The 27858-nt window shown below is 36.8% G+C and overlaps 5 protein-coding genes across 8 annotated transcripts; 3 read left to right on the top strand and 2 right to left on the bottom strand.

The window, feature by feature from the left end:
* Window positions 1-9: 9 nt before the first annotated feature.
* Window positions 10-2229, bottom strand: LOC145976737 (protein C3orf33). Of its 2 annotated transcripts, XM_083108079.1 has the most exons (6): window positions 1861-2229; window positions 1083-1267; window positions 952-1011; window positions 661-862; window positions 494-603; window positions 10-400 (listed from the first exon to the last, which is right to left on the bottom strand). In XM_083108079.1, the coding sequence occupies exons 2-6, from the start codon at window positions 1155-1157 to the stop codon at window positions 143-145; spliced, it is 705 nt and encodes a 234-aa protein (XP_082964205.1). In that variant the 5' UTR covers window positions 1158-1267; window positions 1861-2229; the 3' UTR covers window positions 10-142. The 2 variants fall into 2 exon arrangements, with proteins under 2 accessions (XP_082964205.1, XP_082964204.1); XM_083108078.1 differs by having other exon boundaries at window positions 1083-2229.
* Window positions 708-4838, top strand: LOC145976733 (uncharacterized). 2 transcript variants are annotated; one of them, XM_083108074.1, is made up of 3 exons: window positions 708-1062; window positions 2627-2850; window positions 3545-4838. In XM_083108074.1, exons 1-3 carry the CDS (start codon window positions 1042-1044, stop codon window positions 4371-4373), a joined length of 1074 nt encoding a protein of 357 aa, XP_082964200.1. In that variant the 5' UTR covers window positions 708-1041; the 3' UTR covers window positions 4374-4838. The 2 variants fall into 2 exon arrangements, with proteins under 2 accessions (XP_082964200.1, XP_082964198.1); XM_083108072.1 differs by lacking the exon at window positions 708-1062 and adding an exon at window positions 1797-2233.
* Window positions 4734-27858, bottom strand: LOC145976727 (RNA helicase aquarius). 2 transcript variants are annotated; one of them, XM_083108058.1, is made up of 15 exons: window positions 27579-27858; window positions 26805-27441; window positions 26480-26658; window positions 10070-10183; window positions 9644-9747; window positions 9428-9539; window positions 9134-9347; window positions 8881-8929; window positions 8553-8788; window positions 7923-8310; window positions 7317-7565; window positions 6853-7210; window positions 6520-6776; window positions 5314-6448; window positions 4734-5241 (listed from the first exon to the last, which is right to left on the bottom strand). In XM_083108058.1, exons 1-15 carry the CDS (start codon window positions 27660-27662, stop codon window positions 5011-5013), a joined length of 4347 nt encoding a protein of 1448 aa, XP_082964184.1. In that variant the 5' UTR covers window positions 27663-27858; the 3' UTR covers window positions 4734-5010. The 2 variants fall into 2 exon arrangements, with proteins under 2 accessions (XP_082964184.1, XP_082964186.1); XM_083108060.1 differs by lacking the exons at window positions 26480-26658; window positions 26805-27441; window positions 27579-27858 and adding an exon at window positions 10262-10942.
* Window positions 10171-19412, top strand: LOC145976732 (G-protein coupled receptor Mth2). The gene is made up of 8 exons (XM_083108071.1): window positions 10171-10389; window positions 11144-12198; window positions 15521-15782; window positions 16079-16383; window positions 17185-17263; window positions 17391-17551; window positions 17691-17931; window positions 18020-19412. Exons 2-8 carry the CDS (start codon window positions 12144-12146, stop codon window positions 18216-18218), a joined length of 1302 nt encoding a protein of 433 aa, XP_082964197.1. The 5' UTR covers window positions 10171-10389; window positions 11144-12143; the 3' UTR covers window positions 18219-19412.
* On the top strand, window positions 22860-26439 carry Mthl5 (G-protein coupled receptor Mth-like 5). Its single transcript, XM_083108070.1, has 2 exons — window positions 22860-23961; window positions 24535-26439. The coding sequence occupies exons 1-2, from the start codon at window positions 23124-23126 to the stop codon at window positions 25185-25187; spliced, it is 1491 nt and encodes a 496-aa protein (XP_082964196.1). The 5' UTR covers window positions 22860-23123; the 3' UTR covers window positions 25188-26439.

Raw genomic sequence — 27858 nt, 5'->3', positions numbered from 1 at the left:
CTCGTTAAGAAATTATTAAGATAACTTTTATTATAAAAAAATCTTAAATATACAATATTCTCTCTCATAAGATTTGAACTATTGAAATATATACCTATGATAAAAAATATGTATGTACATTTATTATCAAAAGCCAATACTTTTAAAGATCAAGCCATCTTACTATATAAGTAGGTAACAATGTTTTCACTTTATTAATTAAGAACATTTGCATTTTCCAGAAAACTGTTGGCTGTTTGATAAAGTGCCAATATCCGTTTCTTCTACGTACTGCCCACTTTTGTGCATTTGTTAAAGATTTTTTATATGTTAGTATATGTGTGTCCTTCAACTTTATCCAAGGTTCATGTATTGTGCCTAGGCCTAATTTAATTAGTTCTTCACCAATCTTTAATGAATCCTATTTGCAGAAATAATATGAGCATGATAGTATGAACATTATATACTCAATATATATACATATTTATGTAAAAATAATAATTGTTTCTCTTACTTGATCTTTCTGTGACATTGTAACTATACATTCCAAATATTCCTTTTTTTTCATTATAGGTATAAATGTTATATATTTACTATTCACTACACATTGTAACCAACTTATGCCTAGAAGATTGACATATTATTTCTAAAGCTATAGACTGTAAATGATTTGATACGTACCATTACCCGTAATGTCAACACCACTGATCTTTACAGGTAAATAACTCTTATTGTTAAAATTAAGAAAAGGCAGTAAGGGTTGATGATTGACCATTAATAGAGCACCATGACTCGGTTCTACACGCATTACAGTGCCTTGGAGTGGAATTCGTGATTGCAAAAAGTGAGATGGGACATCGGACGGTTTCTTAAATTTTGCAAACTGAAAAATAATGGAAGAAAGCAAGTGTCAGATTCGTAAAACAAGACACTGGCGACAGCAAGTAGGGAAGAGAGACGATTTATACTTACAGGTCTTATCCTATAAAGAGCAACGAATAAACCGGCGCTAGCGATCCCATAAGTGATCAGCTGGAAAAAGGAAAAACCGTTAGCGATCATATGACAATGCAGAGGAGAGAGGTTAGAAAAGTGTCACATACCCTGCCTGGTCCCATTTCGTCCTCCATATAGATTTGAAAACGCTCAAAAATTGTAGGCATTTTTTCGCGCATCATAATTAACTCGATCTTATTAAGAAATGTTCGTAATGCGTCCTCTGCGATCGATCAAAATCGAAAATATTCGCACATTGATTGCGATCGTTTGACACGTTTACTGTCACGTTCTTTCGATTCGTTATTATATCAGCGGTTTTTTAAAATTTGTTACATCAGCGCATTTTTAAATTGAACATTATTATTATTATTATTAAACATCGAAACTTAAATAATAAAAATTTTCATAATCGAAACTTTTTTTTATAAATTGTTATAGACAGACGTATTTAATATCTGATTAATTTAGACGAAATCAAAGGTTTCTATTAGTTAAAACTCTATAAAAAATGTGTACAAAAATGTAACAGCTAAAAAAAAGAATAGATTTAAGGAAAACGAATGGAATATAATTATATAATCACTCAAATAGTGAAGTGATGTATAAGTTCCTAAAATAGGTAAAAACTTATTTGTAGGCTTTAAACCATCCCTTCTTCCCTCAAAATTATAATTCCCATTCACACACGTCAATTAGCTGCTCAAAAAACCCGAAAAAGTTTAACTTGACAAGCACCGATATCATCTTTCAAGAAAATTAAATCTATTTATACACAGACTGATTTAAATAACTTGTTATTATAATTAGCACATTTGTGGCACGTTTAACATTCTAATACCTAGCTATTGTACTTTCGTTTTATAGCAAAAATTAGAAAATTACGTTAAGAATCCGCTAAAGAAAGGAAACGCTTCGGTTAGACGGACGCCGACGTATTACGTGTTATTATGTAATTTATGAAAACTCGATCGTAAAAAGAGACGTGACTCGAGATCGGAGTCGCGCTCCAATTCCGCGCCGCCGTCCGGAGCGTGCGCCGAGAGGCGAGCGAGCTCGCGTGCGACATCAGCCCGATTCGGTTTCCCATTCGGTTCGAAGAACCGACATTGAGTTACGGCACCGCGTGATCCTCTCGGGACGACGGAGGAAGAAGACTCCCGCGGATGAACGGCAATCGTGCCGTCGCATCCTCGCACCAGTCAACATACTGAGCGCGATTATGTTCCGGGACGGCCAATATCTGGAAGTGATCAAGGTACCGCGTGCAACAGCTGTCAACAGCTGGCTGTCAAACGTGCGCGCGCGCGCGCGCACACTCGATTCATCGGCCGCGCGTACGAATTCGTAAAATGCATCTGTGAAGATGGAATAACAGCGGTATCCTTCGAAATGTACTCTGTATTAACGATACTTGTCAATATCTTCGATCATTGAAAAATGTTGCCTGCTATAACGAATAACGGAAGAATATGTATTTATGTTTCGGACAGACGTACTCTCTCTCTGTAATATCAAAACATTGTATTATTATTGCGACAATTATTTTGAATTTATCGTTTACGTATCTCTCATTGATTTCGCGAAACAATACGGCAATTTGTATCGAGTGTATATTTTTTTATAGTGATGTGTACGTGTGTATTCGCAGGCTTCGGAGGATTGTTTGGCGACCGCCGTGGTAACCGTGCAGGAAAAAACGGTGGAGATCAAGAAGCAAAAGGTCATCACTAACAAGTGGCTGCAGGTCGAAGACTGGGCAGCGCTCTACAAAATATTGGAGCGAGCGATCCTGCGAAATTGTCGGGGTGACGGGTCACATCGCAAAAGCCGGGGATGCGAATGGAAAAAGTCCACTCGCCAGTTGGAAGTCACGTAAGAAACGCAATATCGATTCAATGATTTCGGATTAATTTTGTTCTTTAGCCAATTGATTGCATCTTGTTCATTTTATTAATTCGAGTGTTTAATATCTAAGTATTTTTAATTAAAGTATTAATTTTCGTAAAGTGATTTGTTAAAAAATCGAGAAATACATTAGATATATATATATATATATATATATATATATATATATATATATATATATATATGTATATATATATATATATATATATATATATATATATATGTATATATTTTTTTCTTTTTTTTAACTAATCTCGTCTTTATGATTAATTCTCTTTTAAGAAAAAATATGTATAGTTTTAACATTAAATTAAAAAACATTAAATAATTAATATAAATAATTATTATAATATAAATATTTAATATAAATAATTATGATAATTTTAATAAATTATAAATAATTATAATAAATTTCATAAAGACGAGTTTAGTTAAAAAGAAACTATATATATATATATATATATATATATATATATATATATATATATAGTTATACATATATGGACATACAAAGCTAAATATTTCTTAAAAAAGATTTGCTGATAGACAAGCTTAGCAAAAAATAAATATATATATATATAAATTAAGAAACAAATTTCTATCATAATCGAGAATTTGTATCAAAAAGCAATAAAAAAATATTACATATTTTACATAACAGATACACTTTCGAGCATTCGGAATGCGCAAACGATATATCATCTTTGCCCACGATCCAAGTACATGTGTCACCAGCCCGAAAAAAATCGATAAAACGAGAAATAAACGAAGTAGATACTTCGAAGAGAAGCAAAGTGATAACAGATGACGATGCGGCGAAACGAACGAAAGAAGAAAAATCTCTTGATCGAACGACCGATCGATCGAAGAAAACACTCGAGAAACCGATGCAAACTTCTCCGAAGAAGATTGAGACCCCACGCACTATTGCGTCCGAGCAAGAGGATCTAAAGAGGAAGAAGAGCCGGAAATACATGCTCTCCGACGATTTAGAGAACGCGTTATTGGAGGAATATATTCCGGACGCACCGAAAGCGAAAAAATCATGTCTGGATTTCAAATACGTACCCAGCCGGAAGAGCGCATTGGAGAGTATGCGTTTAACATCTAACGAATACACGCCGACTCTTTGCGACAGCAAACACGTGGTAGAAAGCGTGAGCTACGTGCCAAACTCTATCGAGAAGCTGGAGATGATTCACGAGACTTACGAACCGCGCGCCACTACGACGATTCCTGATGGCATTCTCGAGGAATATGTACCCAATTCCAAAGGAGTCAAACCTTCCGTAGAGGAATACGAGCCTGATTTCAAATCCCCGAGCAAATTGATGAAGTTCGATGATAGTTACGTGCCGTCCAGTGTGCGACAGAGCGCGCCGAACAATTTGAAAAGAACTCCGAATAAATCGGAGAATATTAAGGCGCAGAGGTTGGAGGCGAGTCGAAAGGGAACACCGATCAAGAAGAAGATGGACCTGTTTTCGTGAGATATACGAATGTTTTTCTTAAAGCTACATGTCGATATAAAATTCGATAGTAACAAACAAAGTCATCGAAGAAAATTTCGCAGGGTAAGAAAATAGATTTTGGATACGAGACTGATGTTTGTAAAAAAATTATAGTTTATAATACTGTTCATATATAAAGATTATCTCTGATTTTTGAAACTCATTATATATACTTATTTCGAGATATAGAAATAAGAAAATCAATGTTTTCATCGTCGTAACAAGGCGTAAAATTATTGTTTTAAATGCAGTTATACAAAAAAATGGGAGCGATAATTTTTTTTTAAGAGATTCAGTTTCTATGCCTCGAAATATGCGAGTTTTAAAAAAATCGGTGAGTTAAGTGAACATTCACCTAGTTTATTTTAATACAAGTATGTAAAAATTTCTATATATTATTTTAATAATAATAGTCTATAATAAAATGCTTATTTTTCCTCTTGATATAGTGTAATTGTTTCAACGATTGATCGTCAATCTATGGTGATTACGATATATACATCAATATTTTGGAATTGAAGCAGATGATTGTTTCATTTCCCAGCTGTAAAATTTTTTTATTTTATTTCGTACTAACGTATTAGTCCTTGTGTAAGTATATCACGGCGCAATCCATTCAGCGATCCTCTTCGGCATCGCTCGGAGGATCTTCGACTAAATTCTTTATCAGCTCATATTTGTTCTCTACATTTTCATTTGTAGATTCTTTCATTTCAACGTCTTCTTGGCTAAGTCCTTCTTCTTCGTCATCGGTGTCATCATCGGCACCTGGATGAGCGGGAACCTTATGCGTCGGACTGCCCATTGTTTGCATGGTTCCCGGTTTCTGCCACATTTTTTGCGACCCCTAAAAATGATACAAAAGAAACCGTAATCAAAGAAATTTATATGAATCAATTTATAAATTTTAAAAATTTACCTTCATTCCGCTGACCTTCTCCATATAGTAATCGTAAACGAATTTAGCCATGTGCGGCATATCCTCAATTTCCATCGGAACCATCGAAGGTACAGCATTGTTCGGTCGTTCGCTTGGATATAGTTCCTGCGGCAGTAATTGCAGCTTCAATGGTCTCTGCATCAGTTGGTCAAACGCTGGCGTAAGCTCGAAGCAGTTCTTGAAGAGAGATACGCGAGCGAAGACATAAAGACCGAGACGAGCGCGTGACATCGCCACCACTAGACGTCTCGCGTCCCTCAGATGACCAACTGCGCGCGTTTTTACTAAAGATAACAGGATATAGTCATTCTGCTGACCCTGATACTTATCGACAGTCGTCACCTTGTTCGGCCGACCTATTAAAGGATTGTTAGCGCAACGAATGTTTATCACGTCTCTTATCAAATGTTTCTGACCGTTATATGTTGTCAGAATACTGATCTTATCAGCCGGATATCCCAACAGACGCATATACATGAACACCGCAACACAATACTCGGCTTCAGCGAGATTCTGATAGAAGTAGGCGCTAGGCTCGCTTTCGCCAACACCATTGAAATCCTCAACATTCACCAGTTGGAAGTCGTATAAGAAACCGGCGTTCGCTACAAGATACTCAGGGCTATGTTCCACGTGTGCCAAATTGCCCAATTTCTTGTACCGCCAATTGTAGAGATTGCAAATACTAGGCCTGGCACGACCTTGGCCGTCGAGATCGACCGTGGGAACGCCCAGTCTCACAAATCTTGCGAACAATGATTGCTCCATGTTCGAATATTTCTGAAAAGCCATATTTTTAATGACAGGCGGTAACTGATGGTGATCTCCAATCATTATCCAGCGTTTTAAACGATTATATCCATCCTGAGGATTTTGCAGCAGTAATGGTATAAAAGTTTCTATCTCTAAAATTTGTGCCGACTCTTCCATGAGGATATTGTCATATTTGAAACCCATATCAACGAGTTCACGTCGTTTGAGCGCCGCATGCGTACAGGTCATAGCAATTACTTTGGCTTCCTTCACAAGTAAATATTTTGATCTGTCGAGACCCGATCGTAGTAATTCAAATGCGCGGAACTCTTCTAATTGCGCGAATATCCTTTCGATATACCTATGCAAATAACACCTCGTTAAAAATTGCCGGATTGTTTACTCTGTAAAAGTTTTTACGTGTATTCTTACCTGAAGCAGCTGTACGCAATCTTGAGATCTTCCTCGTATGAATTCCGCTTGAAAAGCGGTTGCGGGGCGTTATCGAAGAATTTGTGAAATGGAAACTCTTCATCGACTATGGAAGATAAAACGGACTTGTCGCTCGTGTGCTGCCTCTGTTTAACTCTAGCTTCGAAGCGATCCCATCTCGTGGATACTTGATACATGAAAAAATATCCCGCTGTTTCGCATGTGTATGCAACATCGCCTTTCACATTTAAAGATTCCTGAATGAAAAAAAAACACATTTTAAGCACAGTTGGACACCCCACATCAATAGCTTAAAAAGAAATCAATCAATACCTGTAATCTCTGAACCTCTAGAAGTAGGTCCAAACGCTTGGCGAGAACATAATTAACTCTGCCATAGCGACTGAAATCCTTTTCAGTCTCCAGAGCTTCCTCTCCGTGACCGAGACGCAGTAGATGCCTCTCATCGATATCGAGGGCCATTATCTTCTCGAACAATTGATTGAGAGCTTGATTGGAATGTGTCACGATCAGCGTTCTCTGATTGGGAAAATTATGATACAGATTCGAGATGATTTGCACAGCGACGTCCGTTTTACCGGTACCGGGCGGACCGACGACCAGCGTCAGACCTGGCTGCATTCCAGCTCGTATTGCCTCGACTTGTGTCGGCGTAAAGGGGATTTGATTTCTGTAATGCAACGACATGTTTTTTTCCTCTGTTCGAGAAATAACTTTATGATATATTTTATAAATATACTACGAAAGAGAGTGTAAATAAAATGAATGCTACTAACTTTTTCGGTTCGTTCGCTCTGTATGGACCTCTACTGGGCGGTACGTGTGGTTTAACTCTAATAATTTTCTTAATTGGTTCCTTGTTGTGCTTCGCTAAAATATCCTCAAAAGTCAATTGAAACGGCCGTACGAGATTTCCTTCGTCCTCTGGATCTGTTTTGATTTCATACTGAGGAAAACTAGCTCGTAGATGATCTATGTCAAGGAATGTATCGTTGAAATCCATCGTCGCAATTTCATCCGACATTCTGATAAAAAATTGACATATTTTAATAGTCAATTAAATTGCGATTACGCTGTTGAATAAATTACGTTGTTGAATAAATTATCATGCAAATGATCGCTGCAATTATCATAAAAATATTGATCTATTCTCCAAACAACATAATAATTTAATTACTGTTTTGAAAATATTGTTAACGATGTAGCTATGAAAGGACACATTGTATCTGCTATTATAAATATCAGATAAAATCTTTTGTTTTCAATTGATTCTTTCAATTTTGTTTTCAATTGATTCTTTCTCAAGCAATAAAATAGATATATAGAACCAGTTTTATTATAGTTACATATAGATATACAGATAGTTAGATAATATAAATTACCTAGAATAGCATGCTGCACCGGGATCACCGTATCCGAGAATTATATCGTGCAGCCAGTTGGGCACGACGCATTCAGTATTCATGAGCTCCCTTATAGTTTCTAAAACGGCTTTGAAGTTGTTCTCCTTAGGTTTACGTCTCATTATAATATTAAATCCCTCGTATACATCCTCGCCACCGTGGCTCGCGTTATCCATGTCGATCCGATATTGATTGCAGTCCAGCCATACTCTATAGGTTCGCGAATCGCCCGGTAGAATCGGCCTCGGCTCAGGGCCATCTTCTATCACTCTGCCATTCGAATCGAGCATACCTTCGACCTCGCATCCTCGTACCGTCGTTAAACCCACTTGCGGTACGAACGGGAGCTTGTGACTATACTTTGTGCCTGTAATAATATAATAGTTATTCGATTACTCATTTGTTATTATTATACACGGTTATTACGTAGAAAAAAAATGTGCAGATAAAATTAAAATCTTTAATCAATTTTTTTATATATCTTTACATAAAAAAGACAAAATTTGCTGCAGTATATGAAGCATACGATGCCGGCAAACATATTTTATTTTTCTCTATATTCTTTATTTAAAGAATGATTGTATATATTTTTTTTAACGTTTGTCTTACCTATAGGATTCGGTGGCTTGACTGTGATGAGGAAGCACACGTCGTGCTTGCGAAGATTCTCCCATTCGGATTTAATCTCTTTGCGAACGCTAAGATTTATTGTAACGTCAGCGCGTACCCTCGACGGCCTATTCTCACCGACATTAGGCTTGGCTACCTCGACTACGGCGAATTGTGTAATAGGTTGTGCCATTCTGGCCCATCCACCGAAGTAAACGCCGCCGTCTTCTGCCCGCCTGCGAGCGAAAAAAGGAGCAAAAAATTATTATTTGATTTTCGTAAAAAGAGAAGGCAATTAAATATGATATAGCATAAGTAGATAACATACCAAGGACTCAATCTGCTTACGGCATCCTCGATGTCCTGTCGTATTTCATCTGTGAAAACAAATGGATAATAAATATACAAATTTAATGATTATTAATAAAATATTAATATATTATACAAATTATTAATAAATAATTAAAAACAAATGGACAATAAATATACAAGTTTAATGATTATTAACTTCATTATTATCATTAATCATAAATATTTAGATATAAACAACAAAGTTGTATTTTTTCACTCGCTCTACCTACACGTGGATTCCAAGCGGAATAAATTAAAGTTCCGTAGCAGATAATCGTGCAACGTGAGGAACTGCAAATTCAGTTTTGGCAGCGCTAGACAGCCCTCGCCAGAAAAATACTCGGTCGGGACGATGCTCTCGTTCCAGATGATGTCTTCGGTCGGATAAAGGGGCATCTCATTCAACTCCTCGAGTTGCGACGGCCTACGCTCGTGTCGTGATATCTGAAATTGAAAAGCCTTTCTTAGAATCCAGTATCGTGCCTCTTGAATTTACGTTTCTGTCTTCTCCTTTTCACACCTACCAGCAGCTCGCGCAAAAACTCTATGTCCAGACGATACCAGTTCTCCTCCTTTTCCCGTTCCTTCGGCGGCACTAAATTCAAGTAACTTGCGATAGATCTCAGTTTTTCCTGGCTGAAAATAAAAATCAACGTCACTCGTCACGTTCCATCGATCCGCGAGTGTTCGCAATGCTTTTAACGTGGAATAAAGAATTTTATATATAGAATTATTCACACCTGAGCGAACCGAAATGCTTGTAAAGAGCGTCCCTGACGTCGACGCTGGCTACGTTGGCCAACGCGAAGCTTCTCAGGTCCGGGAATTTCACGAAAACCGCATTCTAAACAGAATTTTAAATACTACCTGTTAGTCTCTCTCGATTTCAAGAATATATAATTATGTTTAATACAGGTATGCGTTATATATAGCTTATTAATGACGCGATTGACAGAATTAATTATGGAATTTCAAATTCCTGTTTCGTAATATTTTTTTTCATCGACAACAACCGGTTTATGGAAATCACATATATGCGAAAAAAACAAAGATTATTGTCCACTGATAACATGAAAATAATTTGACATTAAATATCGAAATATGAGAGTAATTTTTTAAAATATTCTAGTAATTATATGTGACATATATTTATAAAGTTTATGTACTTGAAGAGACGTAATTTTAGCGTAGTGTAACTGCGTCATGTCGTGATCCGCCAATGGGTTGCCAGTCTCCTCGCTGATCTCGAATCGAGCGTAGAACTTGAGCATTTCCAGAAGCTGCAATCAAAAAAAACAGAAGTGATTGTTCTTCGACAGTTAGAATCTAAAGTAGCATTTATTGTTAACGAGCATTACGTATGGCCTTTTGTTCATAGAGAAACAGCCGTTGGCTGCGAGTGTCGATCATCGATAAAATCAGAATCAACAGAGTAGTTGCATTTATAATTGTTCTTCGACGTCACAGCCGAGAGGATTAGTCGCAGGTATGTTAATCGTTCTTCTCGACAGACGAGATTCTTCTTCCTCTTTCAACGATATGTTTATCAGAGAAGTTCAAGATTCGTCTGTCAAGGAGCCGATATTTGTTTTCTACCTTTTATTCATCGATTTAAAGACTTACTTTCGAAATCACTTTAAATGCATGTATCTAAAAAATCGAAATGACATGAAATTTCTTATTTTTTTCAGACAATTTGCCATAAAGATACACTTGATTTAATGGAAACGCGCACTTATTTTGCGATTATAATATATACTTTTCGTCAATAGTCATTCTTCCTCAACGGAGATTAAATTAATCAGCGCAATAACAGTGCACTTAATAAACTACGAGCTTGCGAGCCAATTATTATGACTCGTAATTCATCCGCATGCTCGACATACCAAGTAACTCTTCGGACACAATTAGCCGACTGACGTTCGAAGGCAATATCGTGGTGAACATTAATGAGAGCAATTAGTCGTGATAATCGGAACTCCCTATCATGGCCTTCCTTAATATCTTATAGATGTTGATTCTCTTTTACAATATATTTACACATTTATAAAGTTACGCGAATGTATCACCGACATTTTAATTTTTACATAAAAAAAATAACGGGAATATTCATCTAATACACATACTTCTTCGCCGCATTCCTATTCACGCAGCGTAACGTTCGTAAAGCAACACGATATGCAGTATAATTCTTTACTTCTCGCTAGAAATAAAGCTTTCTTTTTTTTTCTTTTGCACAGATATTTATCCTTTTGAAACACGCAAGTGCTATCTCTACTCTCATTATCTTCACGGCCGCGTGGCATCCTTATTTGGCGCATTGGCACCTTAAAAAAAATTACGAAGAAATCTGAAGACGAACTCGGTTTCGGCGAATCGGTCCTTCCGACCATTGTTCCGGCGTGCAGTTAAATAGGGTGCTAGACAGGACGAAAGGAAAAAAATACACGGTGCTCAATCGCACAGCACAGACCCCGTTCAAAGGCTAAAAAGTGGGAGAAGATATCTCTCCGATCGCGCGCTCCGCGTAGCCGGCAGACTCCGGTGAGTTCTTCGTAGCAGTTCAGTTCTGTTCGTAGCGCAAGTACGTGAGCGTGTCTCATTGAGCTCGCCACTCCAATCCACTTATCGGGGTTCGATCGTATCGACACATCGTATAAAACACATCGATTTCTCCGTAAAGACTCACGCGAGGACTTTTCTCGCGATTTCGATAACATTCTAGGTCGCTCTTTACGAGTAAACGTGACTTTTCTGCATCAACCACCTTGTCAGTTTTCGGAATTTTTTAAGTGAAACTCAACATTGATAAATAAAAGGATCGATAAAGACGTCGTGGCATTCTCGTTCCTTATTCGAGTGTCAGCCGTCGAGACTTCAGAAAGAAGAAGAAAGGAAAACGCGCTGACTAAAGGAAGTGATCGTGACAGATCGCGCGTTAGTTGTCACCGTCCAACTGGCGAAGAATTTTCTACGGAAATTGCAGAAAGCGGCACCGTTCTTCAGGTGGTGAATGCCACAGCGACCCGAGACAGTCCATTGACCCCGATCGAGAGTGACGTTTCTTCCCCGAGAGAGATAGAAAGAGGGAGAGGAAGAGAGAGAGAGAGAGAGACTCTTTGAAATTCGTATCACTTTATTGGATCTTCTCAGTCCTAATTTCTCGACCGTTTTTTACGAAAAACAGATTCGTTTTGTGTGATAAGGAACGAAGAGATGCGGTAACGAGAGTGAGAGACAATGTTGTCGTTTGACGTGAGTTACAGCAGGCAGCTCGGCGCGTCATCGATCAGAGGTATGTAAACTTTCTTAAGCTGGGTCTATAATAGTCCTAAGTCATGTCAAATGTCGGAAGCAGCCGACGGACCAAAATTTCCTTTTCCAAAAAAAAAAATCTTTTCTCTCATTGGATCAACGACATCCGACACGACTTAGAATATTATTATTGTAGACCCAGTCTTACGCATTTGTATTTTTCCTCGTCTTTGTGCAATTTATTCATGCGACTAGATGTCCTTGTTTTTACGAAAACCTGCTTTCTATTTTTGCCAATATTACTTAGAATATAATGATGATCGTTGAATAAATGAAATTATCATTAATCAGTAAAAATTAGCTAATTTCTCGCAATGTACAATTTTATCTTCCAAGACTTCCGACAATATGGAAATTTTTCTGTGTAGAAAAAAGATGTTGTGCACCTTGCGTTAATCAACAGAATTCCAATAATATTATGACGTACTGTTGTAAAGTCCGTCTTTTGTATCAATCTTGAAATATTATGGCTCCGTCACGTAAAAGTATCCATGAAAACAACGGTAATATTCAGAAATCATATAAGCTATGATTAATAATACTTATCGCTTCTTGGTCATATTTTTTTATTTTATAAATGCACCTCCGTGCATTTATGCACTATCGCGATTTTTATTCACGGCGTTTGCATCAGGAAATTACTTCATTAACGTGAAACATAGCTCATTGGTATTCCACGCGATGTAAATTTTTGTTTCTACACATAATTATAGTTGTCTGTGTAGTTATATGTTGGGAATAGAAAAACTCGAAGCTGATAATTAATTGATTTATCAATTATCAGAACGAGCGATTGGACTAACGTTATACAACGGCTTCGATTCACGTATTGAACGTAGGAAAATTCACGGTCGTCTGTAAAATTCAATATTTTCTCAATAAGGAAGACGCTATATTGAAGAAGATTATTAGTAGATAATTACCTTACAATGTCGATATTAACGAATACATCATACATATATGCGCGTTTCTCGGGATAAACAATATATCGTTGTCCACTCGGGGAACATAAATCCGATAAAAGTCGTTAAAAAACAGCGCGTACTATAAATCGATAGAAAAATATTGCAACTAAATAAATGTAAACGATAAGATTGATGTCTTATCGTGACATTTCTCATAAAAACCTGATTTAATGAAAAGATATAGAGTACATTAAGCAAGCATCCTTGATTATCAATAGAGCGCTTTTCATTCATTCGTTTCTGCTAAAATAAGAGATCTCAAGCACGAATCGTCACGCGTTTTTATTCCATTCGGAGCGATTATCTTTTTCTCAACATGTGCCAATCGCGAAATGTCAATGTTTGTTGTTGCTTTCGCGTTTCTTGCCCTATATAAATTTACATTCTATCGTATACGAATGACCCTATCGTATCAAGTTTACGAGCGACGATTAAAATTGGATGAAAGAAGCAAATTCGCGAAGAAATTTATTACTCTTTTTTTCCTTTATGTTTTTCCCCTTTTTTGTACCGATAAACGACGTAAATTTTGTCCGGTCATTATAAGCGTTATACAAATTGCACTTAATTAAACGTGGACGACATTTGCATTTGCGTTAATTAAGTTGTGGTCACAAATATCCAAGGTAACGAGTATGCTCGCACGATTCACACACGTGCGGTGTAAAAATTAAACATTTTTATTTCAACATCCCGAGAAAGATTTCTTAGAAACTATGTGAAACTATGATTGTGCGAAATTATGACGTTTGATGATTATTTATTGCGCTCCATGAAACACCGGTAAAACACAATCTATAGATTATTAATGGCTTATGATATGTGATATCACGTTTTTCGAAGTTCAGATCTTGATGTTTTACACGGTAAGGAGTTAGTTATAACAATCAGATCAAGAAATTGACCCAGAAACGTCGAATAGTTTAGAACGAGCGAGAGAGATAGAGAAACAATATAACGATGCTATTTGTAGATCGTTGTACATCGTTTTGTGAAAAATAATGTTATCCAAGATTACGAGAGACCGATATCATTTTAAATGAAAGTCGCAAAAAAATAAATAAGACGTTTACTTTAACTCTGATAGTGATAATAGATATAACATACAATAAATTTCGCTGGAGGAACGTGTTAAAGAATAAATAGAATTAACACGCGATTCTTTCAAAAAACCATATGTGTATGCACAATTAAAATATAATCTTCTCTTATCTCTCAACTGCAAACAATTTTCACATGACAAATCAAATTGCTTAAACGAATTTTGCAACTTTTATAACACGCAAGAGCGTGATATTACAATTTTTATGAGATAAATTACTTGCTATTTTGCATTTGCTTCTCGCTACTTGTATTTTTTTTTTTTTTGCTAAAATGACAATAATTCTAATCTCAATAATTTTAATCGAAAATACGATCTCTGCGAACGATACCGAGGATCTACACGTGTACATTCACGTGTGTAATCTGGTGCACATGCACGTGTATGCAATAGTGGTCCAGCGCCGGTAATGAAGAGTTAGCATGCAGTTAATAGAGAGAGGAGGAGAGAGAGAGAATCATATCCCTTCTTCTTTCACAATGATTGTTTCATATCGTGCATCTGCCATTAAGTGCTAAACTAGGTTACCATTCCTATTACATTTCTTATTGCGAATTGCGTACTTTAGATTAACGCGCTCATTTCTTATCTCTCGCAGAAGAGAAGGAGAATCACGACTATTCGCAACTGAAGCAGCATTACATAAATATGTATGCGATACGTTTTATTATTTTCTCGCTGCGAATCTCTATATTTCTCGTATCCCCGGACTCTGATACATTTCACGTGATAAGCCAAGCCTAGTATCGTCGAAGATAAAAGAAACGATGTCGATATCAGTCTGACCCTCGCATGACGCACACGGAAACTCCACGACAAACGCTTTTGCTAGAATGGTAGACATGTGACATAGAAACGCGAGATCGTTTGACGAGATTCCATATGACTAAAGCTTCTACATTTTATTGTTTTAATATACACTCTATCTTCCTTTAATTTTACAACACTCCATATTATATATATATAAAATATCAGATACAAAAAAATAAACAAGAAGATGTCCTTGTCAGATTAACAAAAATTCCATCAAGATTGTTACAATAATCTTTCCGAGAGGAGAGTTACAATTGCGCAACGAGACTCGATTAGTGCGAAAAAAATAATTCCTTATCAGAGTCGCGTTTACAAACAATTGGTAGCGAATAATATCGACTATGCTATCGAGCTAAATCCTTCCGGGTGTCTTTTCAAAAGACTGCGGATCAATTCAAAGCTGCTCATGCAACGCTTTTCAGGTTCCCTCTGGTTGCCCCTGGTGCTCTGGCTGCTCGCGATCTCCCCGAGCCTGTCCTTCGACGTATCCTGCTGCCCCGAGGGCACGTCATGGCAGCACTCGGCCAACTGCTCGGACGGCACGAAAATACGTCTTCAATGCACGAACGGCATCTTCCTGATCGATCCCGAGCAAAACGATTACGACAATTTCACCGTCGTCTACGAGGACGATACCGCCTGGCTGCGGCCGGACATGAGCCATGAGAAAATCCCGGCCAGCAGGTAAGATCTCGCAGCTTCTGTCCAGCTTATCAGACGCGTAATCGTGCCGGGGAACTACTTATCTTTCGCTCGTTCTTTCGAGAAAAAAGAGAGAGAGAAACTTGCAGTTCGGGATGTTGAGAAATACGAGGAAAATCCTGATGTTGCAAGATTTCCCAAGCATGATATCCTGTTATTACATCGTGCGATTAATAGTCAATTAATATCCGCTTATAGAATCTTCTGTAATGGATCGTCAATAAATCTGTGATATGATGGGCGGTGTTTTTATCACTAATCAATTTTGTTTTATTCAGTTTTTGCATAACCAATTCGACGCGGAACAACGGTAAGATCGCCCTCGTGTGCTTCGACGACGATCTGATTGAGAGTGTATCGATGATGTGGAAGAGCACGCTTGTCTGCATCGTCAGCATCATCTCAGCTATCTTCTTGATCGCTACCCTGGCGGTTTATGTTATACTGCCGGAATTGCGGGAGCTCCAGGACAAGGCGATGATGGCCGCCGTCACCACTTTGGCGGTCAGCTACATCGTCCTCTCCATTCAACATGTGCGACCGATCATAATCGATGATGATTACACCACTTGCGTATCTTTCGGTACATGTTTGCATAATTATAGGGTAAACCGGTGTAATATTCTGCCCCGGCAGGGAAGATGCTCCACTCATCGCTCAAACATAAGCTTACTAATAAGCATTATTGAAACAGAAGTCGATATTTGACAATATTGCTCTAAGTGTGGTTTTACATTAAAAAAATAAAGAATTAAAAAAATTGAAAATCAATAATTAAAAAAAAAACATTTTTTTGTAGATTATAAGCAAAACATATAAAAAAGCACAAGAGCGAAATGGAGCAAAGAATCATTGCTAGAAGTAAATGATGAAAATTAAAACACTATAACTAAATATCAAAAATTTTTTGAAGAAATAGAGAAATTTGCAATCCTTATATAAATATTCGATCAATATTTTTATTAATTTAAAATATAAAAATTTTTGTTTCATCGAATTTTATAATTTAAAACAAAAAATTTATTTTTATTGATTATAATTATTTGGCATTTTTCACTAAAGTTCAAGGAAAAACGCTCTTTTCAGTATTTTCAAAATTAATCTCAGAATACTTCAATTAATCAAAACTGATTAATGGTAATAAATCTTTATGAACTTCAACTATTAATAAAATCTGTTCATCATAAATGTATTTTATATTAATATATTGATTGATTATATTGATTTTATATTAATTTAAGCAAGTGTGAGGCATATTACACCATTTTACTTTACATTATAAAATGAAGCAGTATTGATAAATGTACTTTTATCATGGAATTCGCGAATATATAATTATTTCTCGCATCTTTTCAATCTCTCATTAATATTATATTTGTTTTAGGATTCATATTGTATTTTGCCTTCATGTCCGCATTTTTCTGGCTGAATATCGTGGCCTTCAACGTGTGGCGTACTGTATGGTGAGTATGCATTTACAGGCAAATAAATCATGTGAGAAATACAGGATATCACATACGCAAAACTATAATAATGTCAATCGATGAAATACTTTTTTTGCGTATTTTCAAAATTTAATTATCCGCGTAGGTTTAAGAACTTCAGGGTCAGAGACCAATCGCTCTACTATGCTTATTGCATTTGGGGATGGGGTGGCCCGGTCTGTTTCCTAATCACCGCGCTGACAATGCATCATGCAGAGGGGCATCACTTGAAACCTGGCTTTGGCGACTACAGTTGCTGGTTCGGCGGTAAGTTATGCAAAACCTAATCCTCTGTTGCTTCCGGCAAAAAAATCAAATAGATATATAAGACGTACGGCAGTTTGGAAGATTGTTTCATGTTATTTTCTAAAATAATAAGAGATAAGACAGGTAGTCTCGTTTACAGGAGCCGTGCAAACGTGGGCGTATTTTTACGGGCCGGTCGGTATTTTGTTAACGTTAAATATGATCTATCTCGGCCTAACTAGCTGGTGTTTATGGCATCAATATCGCGATTACACGGGAAGCAAGCTGCGAGTTTTACGATTCAAGTGTATGTTGTACATTAAACTAATACTCGTCATGGGCATCACCTGGATCTTCGAATTAATGTCATTCGCCATCGATACCAAGATAGACGAGTTCTGGTAAGGACGATCTTTAAAATACTCTGTCTCGACGCGTAAACATCTATCAATTATATTAAATAAAATAATCGGCGAATGTTCTCGTCAGGATACCGACGGACCTGTTGAACGGTCTCCAAGGATTCATCATATTTCTGCTTCTGGTCGCGACGCGGAAAAGAGTGCGGAAGCTGTTGGCGAAGAAGCGACCTTGCGGTATCGCTTTCCCAAAATCCTGGGCGGCCTATGAAGACGAGGAATGCGAGCAAGTGCTTCCCGAGGAACTTGAATTGTCTCAACAGGGATAATAAAACTTTTACGTTCTCCCTTTTTCTCCAAAATATATTTCCCCAGGATCATTACACGCGGTTAGATGTAAGAAATATTGCCTAAGAAAGACAGTCTCGGATTATCTGTATATTATTTGACAAGAAAGCACAGATGACGCGATTGTTGTCATGCTTTAAAATTCATACGGTTTTAAAAATAACTTATCTGTAAGCGCATTTTATTCTCTATATTATTATACATTTCCATTATACATACAGGGTGTTTTTTAATAAGTGCGAAAAATTTTCGGAAGAATTTGGAACAAGTTAAAGAAATGAAATTAGATGGATATTTTTTAGCAAAAAGGTTATTTATTAATATTTTTTCAGCCTCCCGTATTGTTATAAAGGGATGAAACTAGTAACCCTTATTCAATTTTTTATTAGAACTTTTTAATGTTTATATGAAAAATATCCCCTTAATTTTCGACAAAGAATCATCTCCTAAAATTTTTCGAACTTATTAAGAAACACCTTGTATATCAAAATATCGCGTTATATAAATTATCTCCACTATGTTGATCTGTTATCAGTCTTGTTATTAAGATTCGCGAAATCAATTCAGCCAGTTATTTCGACGTATCTCTTATTAACGTACACACATTATCTATTCTTGTTACCTGTCTTCTCAAACAAAGCACGACATTTGGCTGATAACGGGTTAAGCAATAAATATCGTGTGTTTCTATGTAAATTATCGATTATTAAGGATTATTGTGCTTTGTTTTTTTTACGATTAACGTAGCGAAATATGTTATTAATAAGCACTGTACAAGAATCTCCATAGATTAATTAGGTAAAGATTTAATTATAAATTAAATATAGATATAGGTTTAATATAGCTTTATTAAATCTAGATTTACTGGACCAAATTGCTGTGTGTGCGTGGAGGGATAATTAAAAATATAATGAAGATTATAATTATTCATCGGTGCGTAATGTCATTTCGCGCTCGTGATTCAGTTTCTCATTCGTGGAAACGTGACGACGAGTCATCACATCTCTACGATTTCGTGAAAAAAAAAACGCGTAAATCCGATTCATTCACGAGTATCGGAATTTTATTCCGCGTCTATATCAAGCGCCATAAATGCTCGTATCTCTGTACGCATCATGTAAATTTTTAGAGACACGCCGAATCTTCGCAAACAGTAAATAAATTATGTAAGAGAATTCGCTGTGAATCAGTCCAACTCGATTATCTCTCCGGCATTGAAACATCTGGTATAACAAGCTATTGAGAAATAATTTACGGTGCAAAGGTCGCTTGTCCCTCCGAATTTGAAGGCTACTTGAAGGCTTTCGTCGCAAACGAAACAACAGCTGCGATATACATATGGCACGTGCTCGTTAATCAAATATGTATCCTTCTCGATAAAATCCGATCCGCCTGATACATGTGTGTATATGTGACATAAGTCTACAAAACAGACTCATAAAAATTATTGCCGCGAGCAGACATTGAGTGTGTAAACATACGCCGTATCTGTCCTACTTTCATTGATTTTGCGTGTAATTCATAATGCGTCATCCTGTCATTCGATACATATTGATACGAATTAACAGGATACTCCAGAGAGGCCACTAAGCAAACCAATATTTACTTATAAATTAATCTGACCCTCCAAATCCATTTCTCTCTCTTTCTCCGATTCCTCGGCCAAAATGTCAAGGATAGTTTATGTCATCAAAATTGTTGGTTTCCATCAACATTTCCTTTTTTTTAATAGAAAAATCGACTTCATATTGATCAAAGAACCCATGGATAAAAGGTGATTTGCAAATCCGGATATCCATTATTATATCATCATCAGCTTGTCTACAGCGATACAAACAATGACGCGAATCGAGATGACAAATTCAATTACATTTGCTCACTGGTACTGACAAGCGTGATATTGACGCAGATAGATAGTAGGTCACGATTGCATGACACGGACGAAATTTGTTAAGCAAATCGGATCGTGACAGTTTGATGGGACGAGTCATCTTACGTTTGATGCTCGCACAAGATGGTACGCGAATTATTCTGATTTAAATATGTATTTGCAAGCATGTACGTATATTTCACGAGCAATAATTCGTTAACATTATTCATGCAATTGCGAGAAACATCGTTATGCAAATAGATGTTTTTCCTATTAAGAATAGAATCTTTAATAATTTTTTACAAATGAGTCAAGTATTTTGTTAGTATCTAATATGTGCTGATTCATGTTGTTATGCGAAGGTAGAGATTTTATTATAGTCACAGGATTCTACGCGTTGATTTTTTTTTCGTTTGCTTGTATAATGATATTAGAGACTATTTAGTAATAAAATAATGTAATCGTTTGGATAGAGATGAAAAGCTCGAGAATACGTAACAAAAGTGGAAGAAACGATCGATAGACACGTGCAAATATTATGTACATCTAGTGTGTTATATTGTTTGTTCACATGTATGACTTGTATACATATTACATCATGATCGATAGAAGTATAATGACAGATTAGACAGACATAAAAATTGATCCACGACAATCCCGGAACTTTGCTTAATAAGATACACCGTTAAACAAATTAAAAGCGATGGAAAAGGATATTGCAATGATATTTACATTCCTTTTACAATTCCCTATTTTCAATACAGGAAAATTAAATGTGAGAAAAGAAATTAAAATTTTTTTGTTCGATTAATTTTCTTGAATCAACTCATGATGTATGAAAAAATATTAAAAATGCACACGACTATTATTGAGCATACAAGTTTTAAATCTATATACATGGATTCGATTATCTTCAGGTACAAGAGAGAAATAATGCACGACTGTATAATGCATTGCAGTATAAATAGAACAGCTCGTATGCTAGAATACATTGCATGTCTCGACAGAGTAGCTGTAAAAAAAGTATATCCAGAAGGGGAGAAGACAAATTACTGCGGCTCAACGATCCGAAAAGATGCCCGGAACCTAACTATCTGTCCCTTCTCGGGGGAACTATTGATTTATCAATTTTTTCAAGTATTCTAAAGAATTCCAAGTTCCAAAGAATTTCAGAAAAACTTATGTTTACCTATTCTTTGAAATAAGATAAAATAAGAATAATAATATTCTGAAATATTCTAAAGCAAGAATAATAATATAATAATATTAAAATAATTATTAAAAAGATCAAAGATATATCACACCCTTTCATATTTTATCTATATAGTAGGTAGATAATTTATTTTTTTCTCTCTTATACGTCAGTATAAACCTCATACCGCAAGACAAAAAATATTTTTTCATCTGAACCCGAACCATTTCCGGTCTTGAATATACATATATACGACGGTGCAGCTGTAATACACTCGTTCGCGATTCATGTCAGTGTTTTCTCAGAGTACGTGACAAGACGAACACGTGCTGTAATTACGCACGCCCTTGCGGTCTAAAGTTAACGCGCGTTTATCGAAGTGGTCGATGAATAACGCAAACACACAGAGGAAAAAAAAGAAAATGAAAAAAAAACAGCGAAAATAATAGAATTTTACAAAGAGCGCGACTGTACGTAAATAAATACCGCGAACTTATATTATGTACGCACATATATTACGTTAATTTCCCTAATATTTCTCCTAAGATACTATTATATTATTTTCGCAATTTTATTTTGCCTAATCGTTCCACACGTTGTAATATTTTAAACGGATAAAATGTTGTAAACGCGCAGAGGAAATTATCTTTGCAATTATATATTTATATAAAAAATGTTGGAGATTGAAAAATGATTAATTTCATAAAAAATAATTAGAATAAAAATAATTCATTATTAATTTATAATTAATTTTACGAAATATATCTCATAAAATATTTCATAAATAATAACTAATCTATAATTAATTTTATAAAAATAATGAGAATAATTTCATAAAACAAAATTGCTGCGTTAAGAAACAATATCTTGAATAATTTTTTGTGCGAAAAATTATATTAATATATTCCTCGATAAGAAAAATATCAGATTAAAAAACATTCGTTCCTTTCTTATATATTGGTGAATAAGAAAATAAATTAAATGTTCTTGATAAGTTAGATAATTTAATTCCCATGTTATTCGCTTATTGATATCGTTATCGTTATGTGTAAGTGTACATTGATAATCCTTCGATATTTCACCAAAATTTCGATCAATATTGTCCCATGATAAATAATGTTCACTTAATCTTTAGGCACATTGGCGTGATGTAAAATTATATTAAATATATCAAAGGCCATTTGTATATACATATTTATATGCGTGCAAGCATGTATATGTATTGTATATAAAAATATTTTATTTATTTTGAAACTACTCCTACATTAATACCCAATGTGTATCAATAAATTTTATAACGCGATAGTATCTAAAATTTTTTCACAAAAAATATAAAAATTTTATTATCTGTACCAGTGTATTTTCGAATAAAGAGTGCATTATGAAAACGAACACAGAGAGACATATGTGAACGCAGCACCGACGCGTGCTATTGTGTCTCCGGAGCCGCAAAGGCTCGCTCGAGGTCGTCGAGGGGTACAGGGAGGGGATCAAGGGGCCCCCAACCAGCCCCGATGCGGCGGAGAATGGGAATATCATGGCGGCAGACGCTGGCAGGGGTAGATAGGTAGGTAGGTAGGTAGGTAGGTAGGTAGGTAGATAGCCGCGGGGACATTGGTATGGCCAGGTATGGCGAGACGAGTAGGATACATGTCGCGATGAGCTGACAATGAGTGAATCACTAATGGAAGGTTCGCGAAATACAATCAAGTAAACGGCAACAAGGTGACATTTCTTTCTCTGGGAGAAGATACGAGAAAGCGAGCACGCGAATGCGAATGTAAGGGGAAAGAGCCCGCGTGCGCGCGCGCCTATTTCAGCGTCATGTATCTGAAGAGAGTGCTGCTGTTGCTTGTTGTTTGTGGTATCTCAGGAGTGAGAAACGCGCTCGCCGACGTCGAGACGCGAAGCGGCCAGACAGACGGTGCCGGCACGACCTCGGTGAACATCGGCAAGTGTTGCGAACCCGGGGAGCTGCTGCTCGACGATCGGTGCACGCCGTTGCCGGAGACCAACGAGACCGAGTGGCGACCGGAGTTCGTGGCTGAACCGCGAGACGCGGCAACTGGGAGATCGAGATTCGTCGAGCCCAGATACGAATTGAAGATCGGACGACCCAGGTGCAGCCCCAACGAGCATCAATGGCACGTGTACTATTATCCAGCAGGACCGGATCGTCTGGCGATTCTGCCGACCGGTATGTTACGTCACTACATCGTCGATTTGACAGCCAAAAAGGTGAACGAGAACAGCGACGTCTACGGCGCCGCGATGTCCAATTTCGACGACAACGATGACGACGATGACATTGAACGTGCGACCATACACTACGACTATCCGTTCGGGCATTATTGCGCTGACAAGGTGGTGCTCAGCGGCGATCAGCTGGTCGCGACGTACGCCATGCTCTGTGTGCCGGATGTTACCGCGCGTTGGACCGACACCGACTACCTGATGAGGCACGCGATCGATCCCGCTTTCCACGCCGTGTCGATGGCCTGTTATCTGATCGTCGCGGTGGTTTACTTTGTGCTGCCGCAGTTGCGTGACCTTGTCGGCAACATCATCTCTAGCATGGCTCTCTGCCTCGTGGCCAATCAATGCGCCTCCACCGTCAGGATATTCACAGAGTTCGGCAATCACATCAGCTTCATGATTGCCGGTACGTTTTTTTTTCTAATTTAATATGAAAACGCTAGTCATTTTCCCCGCGCGGTTGAACTTTTACACTGTCTGTCCGCTTCTTGAACTCAAGGAGAAGCACAAGGAGATGCAAATGATTCTCGAAAATTATTTCCTGTGACGTGATCCAGTGAATCAAAGCATATCTGATGTTCCATCGATGCTGACGCATCGTTTTAAGGATAAATTTCTCTCATCAAATTAGAATATATTCTGTCTGTAGAAAGAAATGTCTTAATAATTCAACAAAAGAGTCATATTCAGTAAATTTATGTAACAATGTGCTGAGATACTGCACAAACCACTTTACAAATTACTTTCTCTCAAGCATCAAATATGTTGAAATTTGCGAATCATATCCTTTAAGTCCATAATACTGTTCAGAGAATCCTATGAGTCACGATTCAACATGCTCGCAACGGAAGGGCTAATTAATAAACGCGACCGCTCATAAATGACCTTTTCCTCTGAAAGTAAAATTACCAGACTGAAATAAAATTGCCGGATTGAAGATGTATATTAAAAATATCTCATTATCCTTTTCTTTTTTCAGACACAGTCATGTATGTTTCCCTGATGGCCGCCTTCTTCTGGCTCAGCGCTCTGGGCTACTACGTGTGGAATACTTTCAGATCGCGCAACGTTTTTCTCAGGGTGACCGATGGCAGAAAGTACTGCTACTACTCGTCCTGGGTCTGGTGCCTGACACTCTGCATAGCCGTTACCGCGATCTTCGCGCACTTCGCCCTCGAGACGAACAAACCCACCGTGGGTGGCACGACCTATCCCGCTCAAGAGACCGTGGGCTGGCTCGGAATCTCCGTCATGTTCACGTGTATCGCCTTCACCGTCGTGATCGATCTCTGCTTGGTGTTGACGACCGCAAACAGGATCAAACGGATGAGCACATACGGTCGAATTCACCACAAAATGAAGTACAGCTTCCGCATGTTCGTCCTTCTGTACGCAATCCTGAGCACGGGCTGGTTCTCGCTGATACTTTCGCAGCTCAAGTACGATGCTCTGATATACTGCCATATCGTTGTGAACCTGCTACAGGCGTTGTTCGTGCTCTACGTATGCGTGTTCGGTCAACGCAGGGTCACGTTCCTACTCGGAAAAACGTGCAACTGTTGCAATTCCAGTGACAACACTGAGGGTCTCGATTGGGGCGAGGAGATGACAGCCATCAACGCGGGTTATTAACGCGGCATTTATTTTTTATACGTAGATTACGATCTGTGACGCGTAACACGATCCTAATCGGAATCATAATCAAGCAATAACTATCATCGCGAGTTTACATCGTACGGTCATAGTGAGGAATACGAAAAATACCGAAGATGCATGAAGATGTATGAACGAAATTAGAAACAGTTTTGCACATTTTATACACTTGCCAGACTATATGTTCGAGAATTGATGATATACATATTTCTCGTGTGAGATCAAACTTGCCTTTGATTTATCTTCAAATCATAATTCTTTATAAACGTATTTTCCATGCCTGATTTTTATCATATTTATATATATTACATTAAGAGTATATATACATGCATATATATAAATATATGCATATATACATACATACATACATACATACATATATATATATATATATATATATATATATATATATATATATATATACACATATACACTTAAGATCAAGAGAGATATTCTTTATAGAGTGTGAAAAATGCGTGGATATGTCTCTAGAAGAAAACAGTATTATGCACGTAGTAACGTTATTATATAAAAGTAAACGTAAAACGTGTAAAAAGATATATAAAGAAAGAAATACGTATATATATTCGAGACAATATTTGGGAGATAAAAATATGGCAATATATTGTAAATAATGATGCAAGAATCAGGACAATATTTTAATCGATTCAATGTAGAAATAGAATATGGACAAAACAGGAAAAGTTATCAAATCTCTCATAGACACATTCATTGAAGCATCTTAGAAATTTAACAAATTTTTAAAAAGTTATAAATGAGATTCATAAGCGACTAAAATGCTTGAATTGATAAGCAAGTGACATGGCACTGGTAAAATTGTGTATCTGATATTTCATTGTTTGGTGATTATGCGTGCCTTAAACGAAATCAATTTCTTGCCTTATAAAAATGTATGCGAGACGTTTTTTGACACTTTGCAATTTTGACACATCTAATATCTTACATGTATCGATGTTTATAGCATATCATCATCACAAATGTACTGACGATAAATTCTATATATAAAAGTATATATTTGCAATATCAATGACACTAATTAACAGACATATCTGTTATACAAATGTATTGCACAATGTAGTTAATTATGTGTCACTGAGCCTTAATTTTATACTTTTAATATTTTTAGTATTTATATCTATGTAGTATGTATATATAAAATTTGATTTTTGTATGAGAAAGATATTAGATTCGATAAATGAATTCAAATCAGTATCTTGGATTAAATTATTTAACACATTTTGTCTACTTACCTGTCCAAATAAACTTCCCTCTGGACGATGTAACAAATTAGATAACTGGCAACGCACGACTAGATGATTGTCATCCATGACAGTATTGAAGAAACGTCTAGTGGGAAGTAAAGCCTCAAGATCGATGATGAGTTCTAAAAATCTTTCGCAATATCTCACTTTGTCCGGAAGTACAGGTCCTGCCAAGAATATTCATATTGTTAGAGTTAGATTATTTTATATATTTAATGTTATCACATTAATTAATAAGGTTTATAGGAACCGTTTTTTTTATATAAATTTTAAATGAAATTCAATTTTTTGCATAAGACATAAAGATACATACCTTCTGCAAGAATTGTCTCCAATATTGTCATGAATTTTATCATGAGCTTATGCAAGAATCTCCTTTCCCACTCAAGTTTCTCCTTGTGCTCTGGATTATCCTTCTTTCTTATAATTTTCCAATATTTCCTCCATTTTGGATACTTTCTAAATTCGAGTTCTCTTCTACCGTGTTGCAAGGAAATCCACATAGACAGAGATACTAATCTTTTGACTTCCTCTCTAACTAATAATATCTCCATGGAATTGAAACAATGATTTAAAAACACTATCAATGCTGTTTGTTCCTTTAAATCAAAATCCATTATGCTTTCTTCTAAGCACGCTTCGAGAACATTTTGGAAGAATCCAGGAAAGTGCGTCGGATTCTTTTCAAATGCCTCCCAAACTTGCACTCGCTCTCTGAATTTTTCATTCACCATGACAACAATGGACATGGTGTGCGCTCGCGTTGCATTCTCCGCGTTGTAATTCGGCCAGAGAAAATTCTCCAGGTACTGACTGAACTCCAACATCATGATTCTTCGAATGGAGAACTTGGACGCGCATATCTCTTGTACATAAATGTCTTCCACTATCTGAGGTTTGAACGGTAGATGCGTATCTGTAGTGTGTGGCGCCCAATATTTATTCGCAAGCTGCACAAAAATATATGTATCAATGAGATATGTACAAACTTGCAATACAAAAGCTTGAAGCAAAAATTTGCCTGAATGTTAGATTCATATTATCATTACTTGTAAAATTCAGTAAAATAATAATCGAGGAAAGATACCTGGGTGATCCTGTCCGCATTGATCTGTTCGACAGTCGGAGCAGGATTATTGCTCTTGATAGGCGGTAAGTTTTGGCTCTCCATCGTTTTAAACAAATTTTTACAAATTATAGTCAATCAAATGTAATCGAATATTAACCTTACTTTGTTCCGGTACAAACAACGCACACCTTACGCAATCAGCGTGCAACATGCAACTGGATAAAATTGCGTTTGATTTGGCGCTGCAAGTGTTTGAAAAAGCTTGACCAATCAGGATAGAGAAGTCCTTCTTTCATCT

The sequence above is a fragment of the Camponotus vicinus genome, unplaced genomic scaffold (assembly GCF_025532165.1).
Source record: "Camponotus vicinus isolate PSW18456_S1 unplaced genomic scaffold, iyCamVici1.0 SCAF_9, whole genome shotgun sequence".
In the NCBI taxonomy this organism is placed as follows: Eukaryota; Metazoa; Arthropoda; class Insecta; order Hymenoptera; family Formicidae; genus Camponotus; species Camponotus vicinus.
Note: the sequence above shows the minus strand (reverse complement) of the source record. Positions and strands in the feature narration are given on the sequence as shown.

Bases quoted from the DNA above. Each gene is read 5' to 3' on its own strand.
- LOC145976732 (XM_083108071.1), top strand. From the start codon at position 12,144: ATGTTGTCGTTTGACGTGAGTTACAGCAGGCAGCTCGGCGCGTCATCG. The intron at 16,384-17,184 runs GTACATGTTTGC...TATTTGTTTTAG, and splicing joins CACCACTTGCGTATCTTTCG to GATTCATATTGTATTTTGCC. The intron at 17,264-17,390 runs GTGAGTATGCAT...TTATCCGCGTAG, and splicing joins AACGTGTGGCGTACTGTATG to GTTTAAGAACTTCAGGGTCA.
- LOC145976737 (XM_083108078.1), bottom strand. From the start codon at position 1,157: ATGATGCGCGAAAAAATGCCTACAATTTTTGAGCGTTTTCAAATCTAT. The intron at 863-951 runs GTAAGTATAAAT...ATTATTTTTCAG, and splicing joins CTCTTTATAGGATAAGACCT to TTTGCAAAATTTAAGAAACC. The intron at 604-660 runs GTACGTATCAAA...TCAATCTTCTAG, and splicing joins TGTTGACATTACGGGTAATG to GCATAAGTTGGTTACAATGT.
- Mthl5 (XM_083108070.1), top strand. From the start codon at position 23,124: ATGTATCTGAAGAGAGTGCTGCTGTTGCTTGTTGTTTGTGGTATCTCA. The intron at 23,962-24,534 runs GTACGTTTTTTT...TTCTTTTTTCAG, and splicing joins CATCAGCTTCATGATTGCCG to ACACAGTCATGTATGTTTCC.
- LOC145976733 (XM_083108072.1), top strand. From the start codon at position 2,198: ATGTTCCGGGACGGCCAATATCTGGAAGTGATCAAG. The intron at 2,234-2,626 runs GTACCGCGTGCA...GTGTATTCGCAG, and splicing joins AATATCTGGAAGTGATCAAG to GCTTCGGAGGATTGTTTGGC. The intron at 2,851-3,544 runs GTAAGAAACGCA...TTTACATAACAG, and splicing joins ACTCGCCAGTTGGAAGTCAC to ATACACTTTCGAGCATTCGG.
- LOC145976727 (XM_083108058.1), bottom strand. From the start codon at position 27,662: ATGGAGAGCCAAAACTTACCGCCTATCAAGAGCAATAATCCTGCTCCG. The intron at 9,540-9,643 runs GTGTGAATAATT...TTTTATTTTCAG, and splicing joins AAGCATTTCGGTTCGCTCAG to CCAGGAAAAACTGAGATCTA. The intron at 9,348-9,427 runs GTAGGTGTGAAA...TTTCAATTTCAG, and splicing joins AGTTTTTGCGCGAGCTGCTG to ATATCACGACACGAGCGTAG.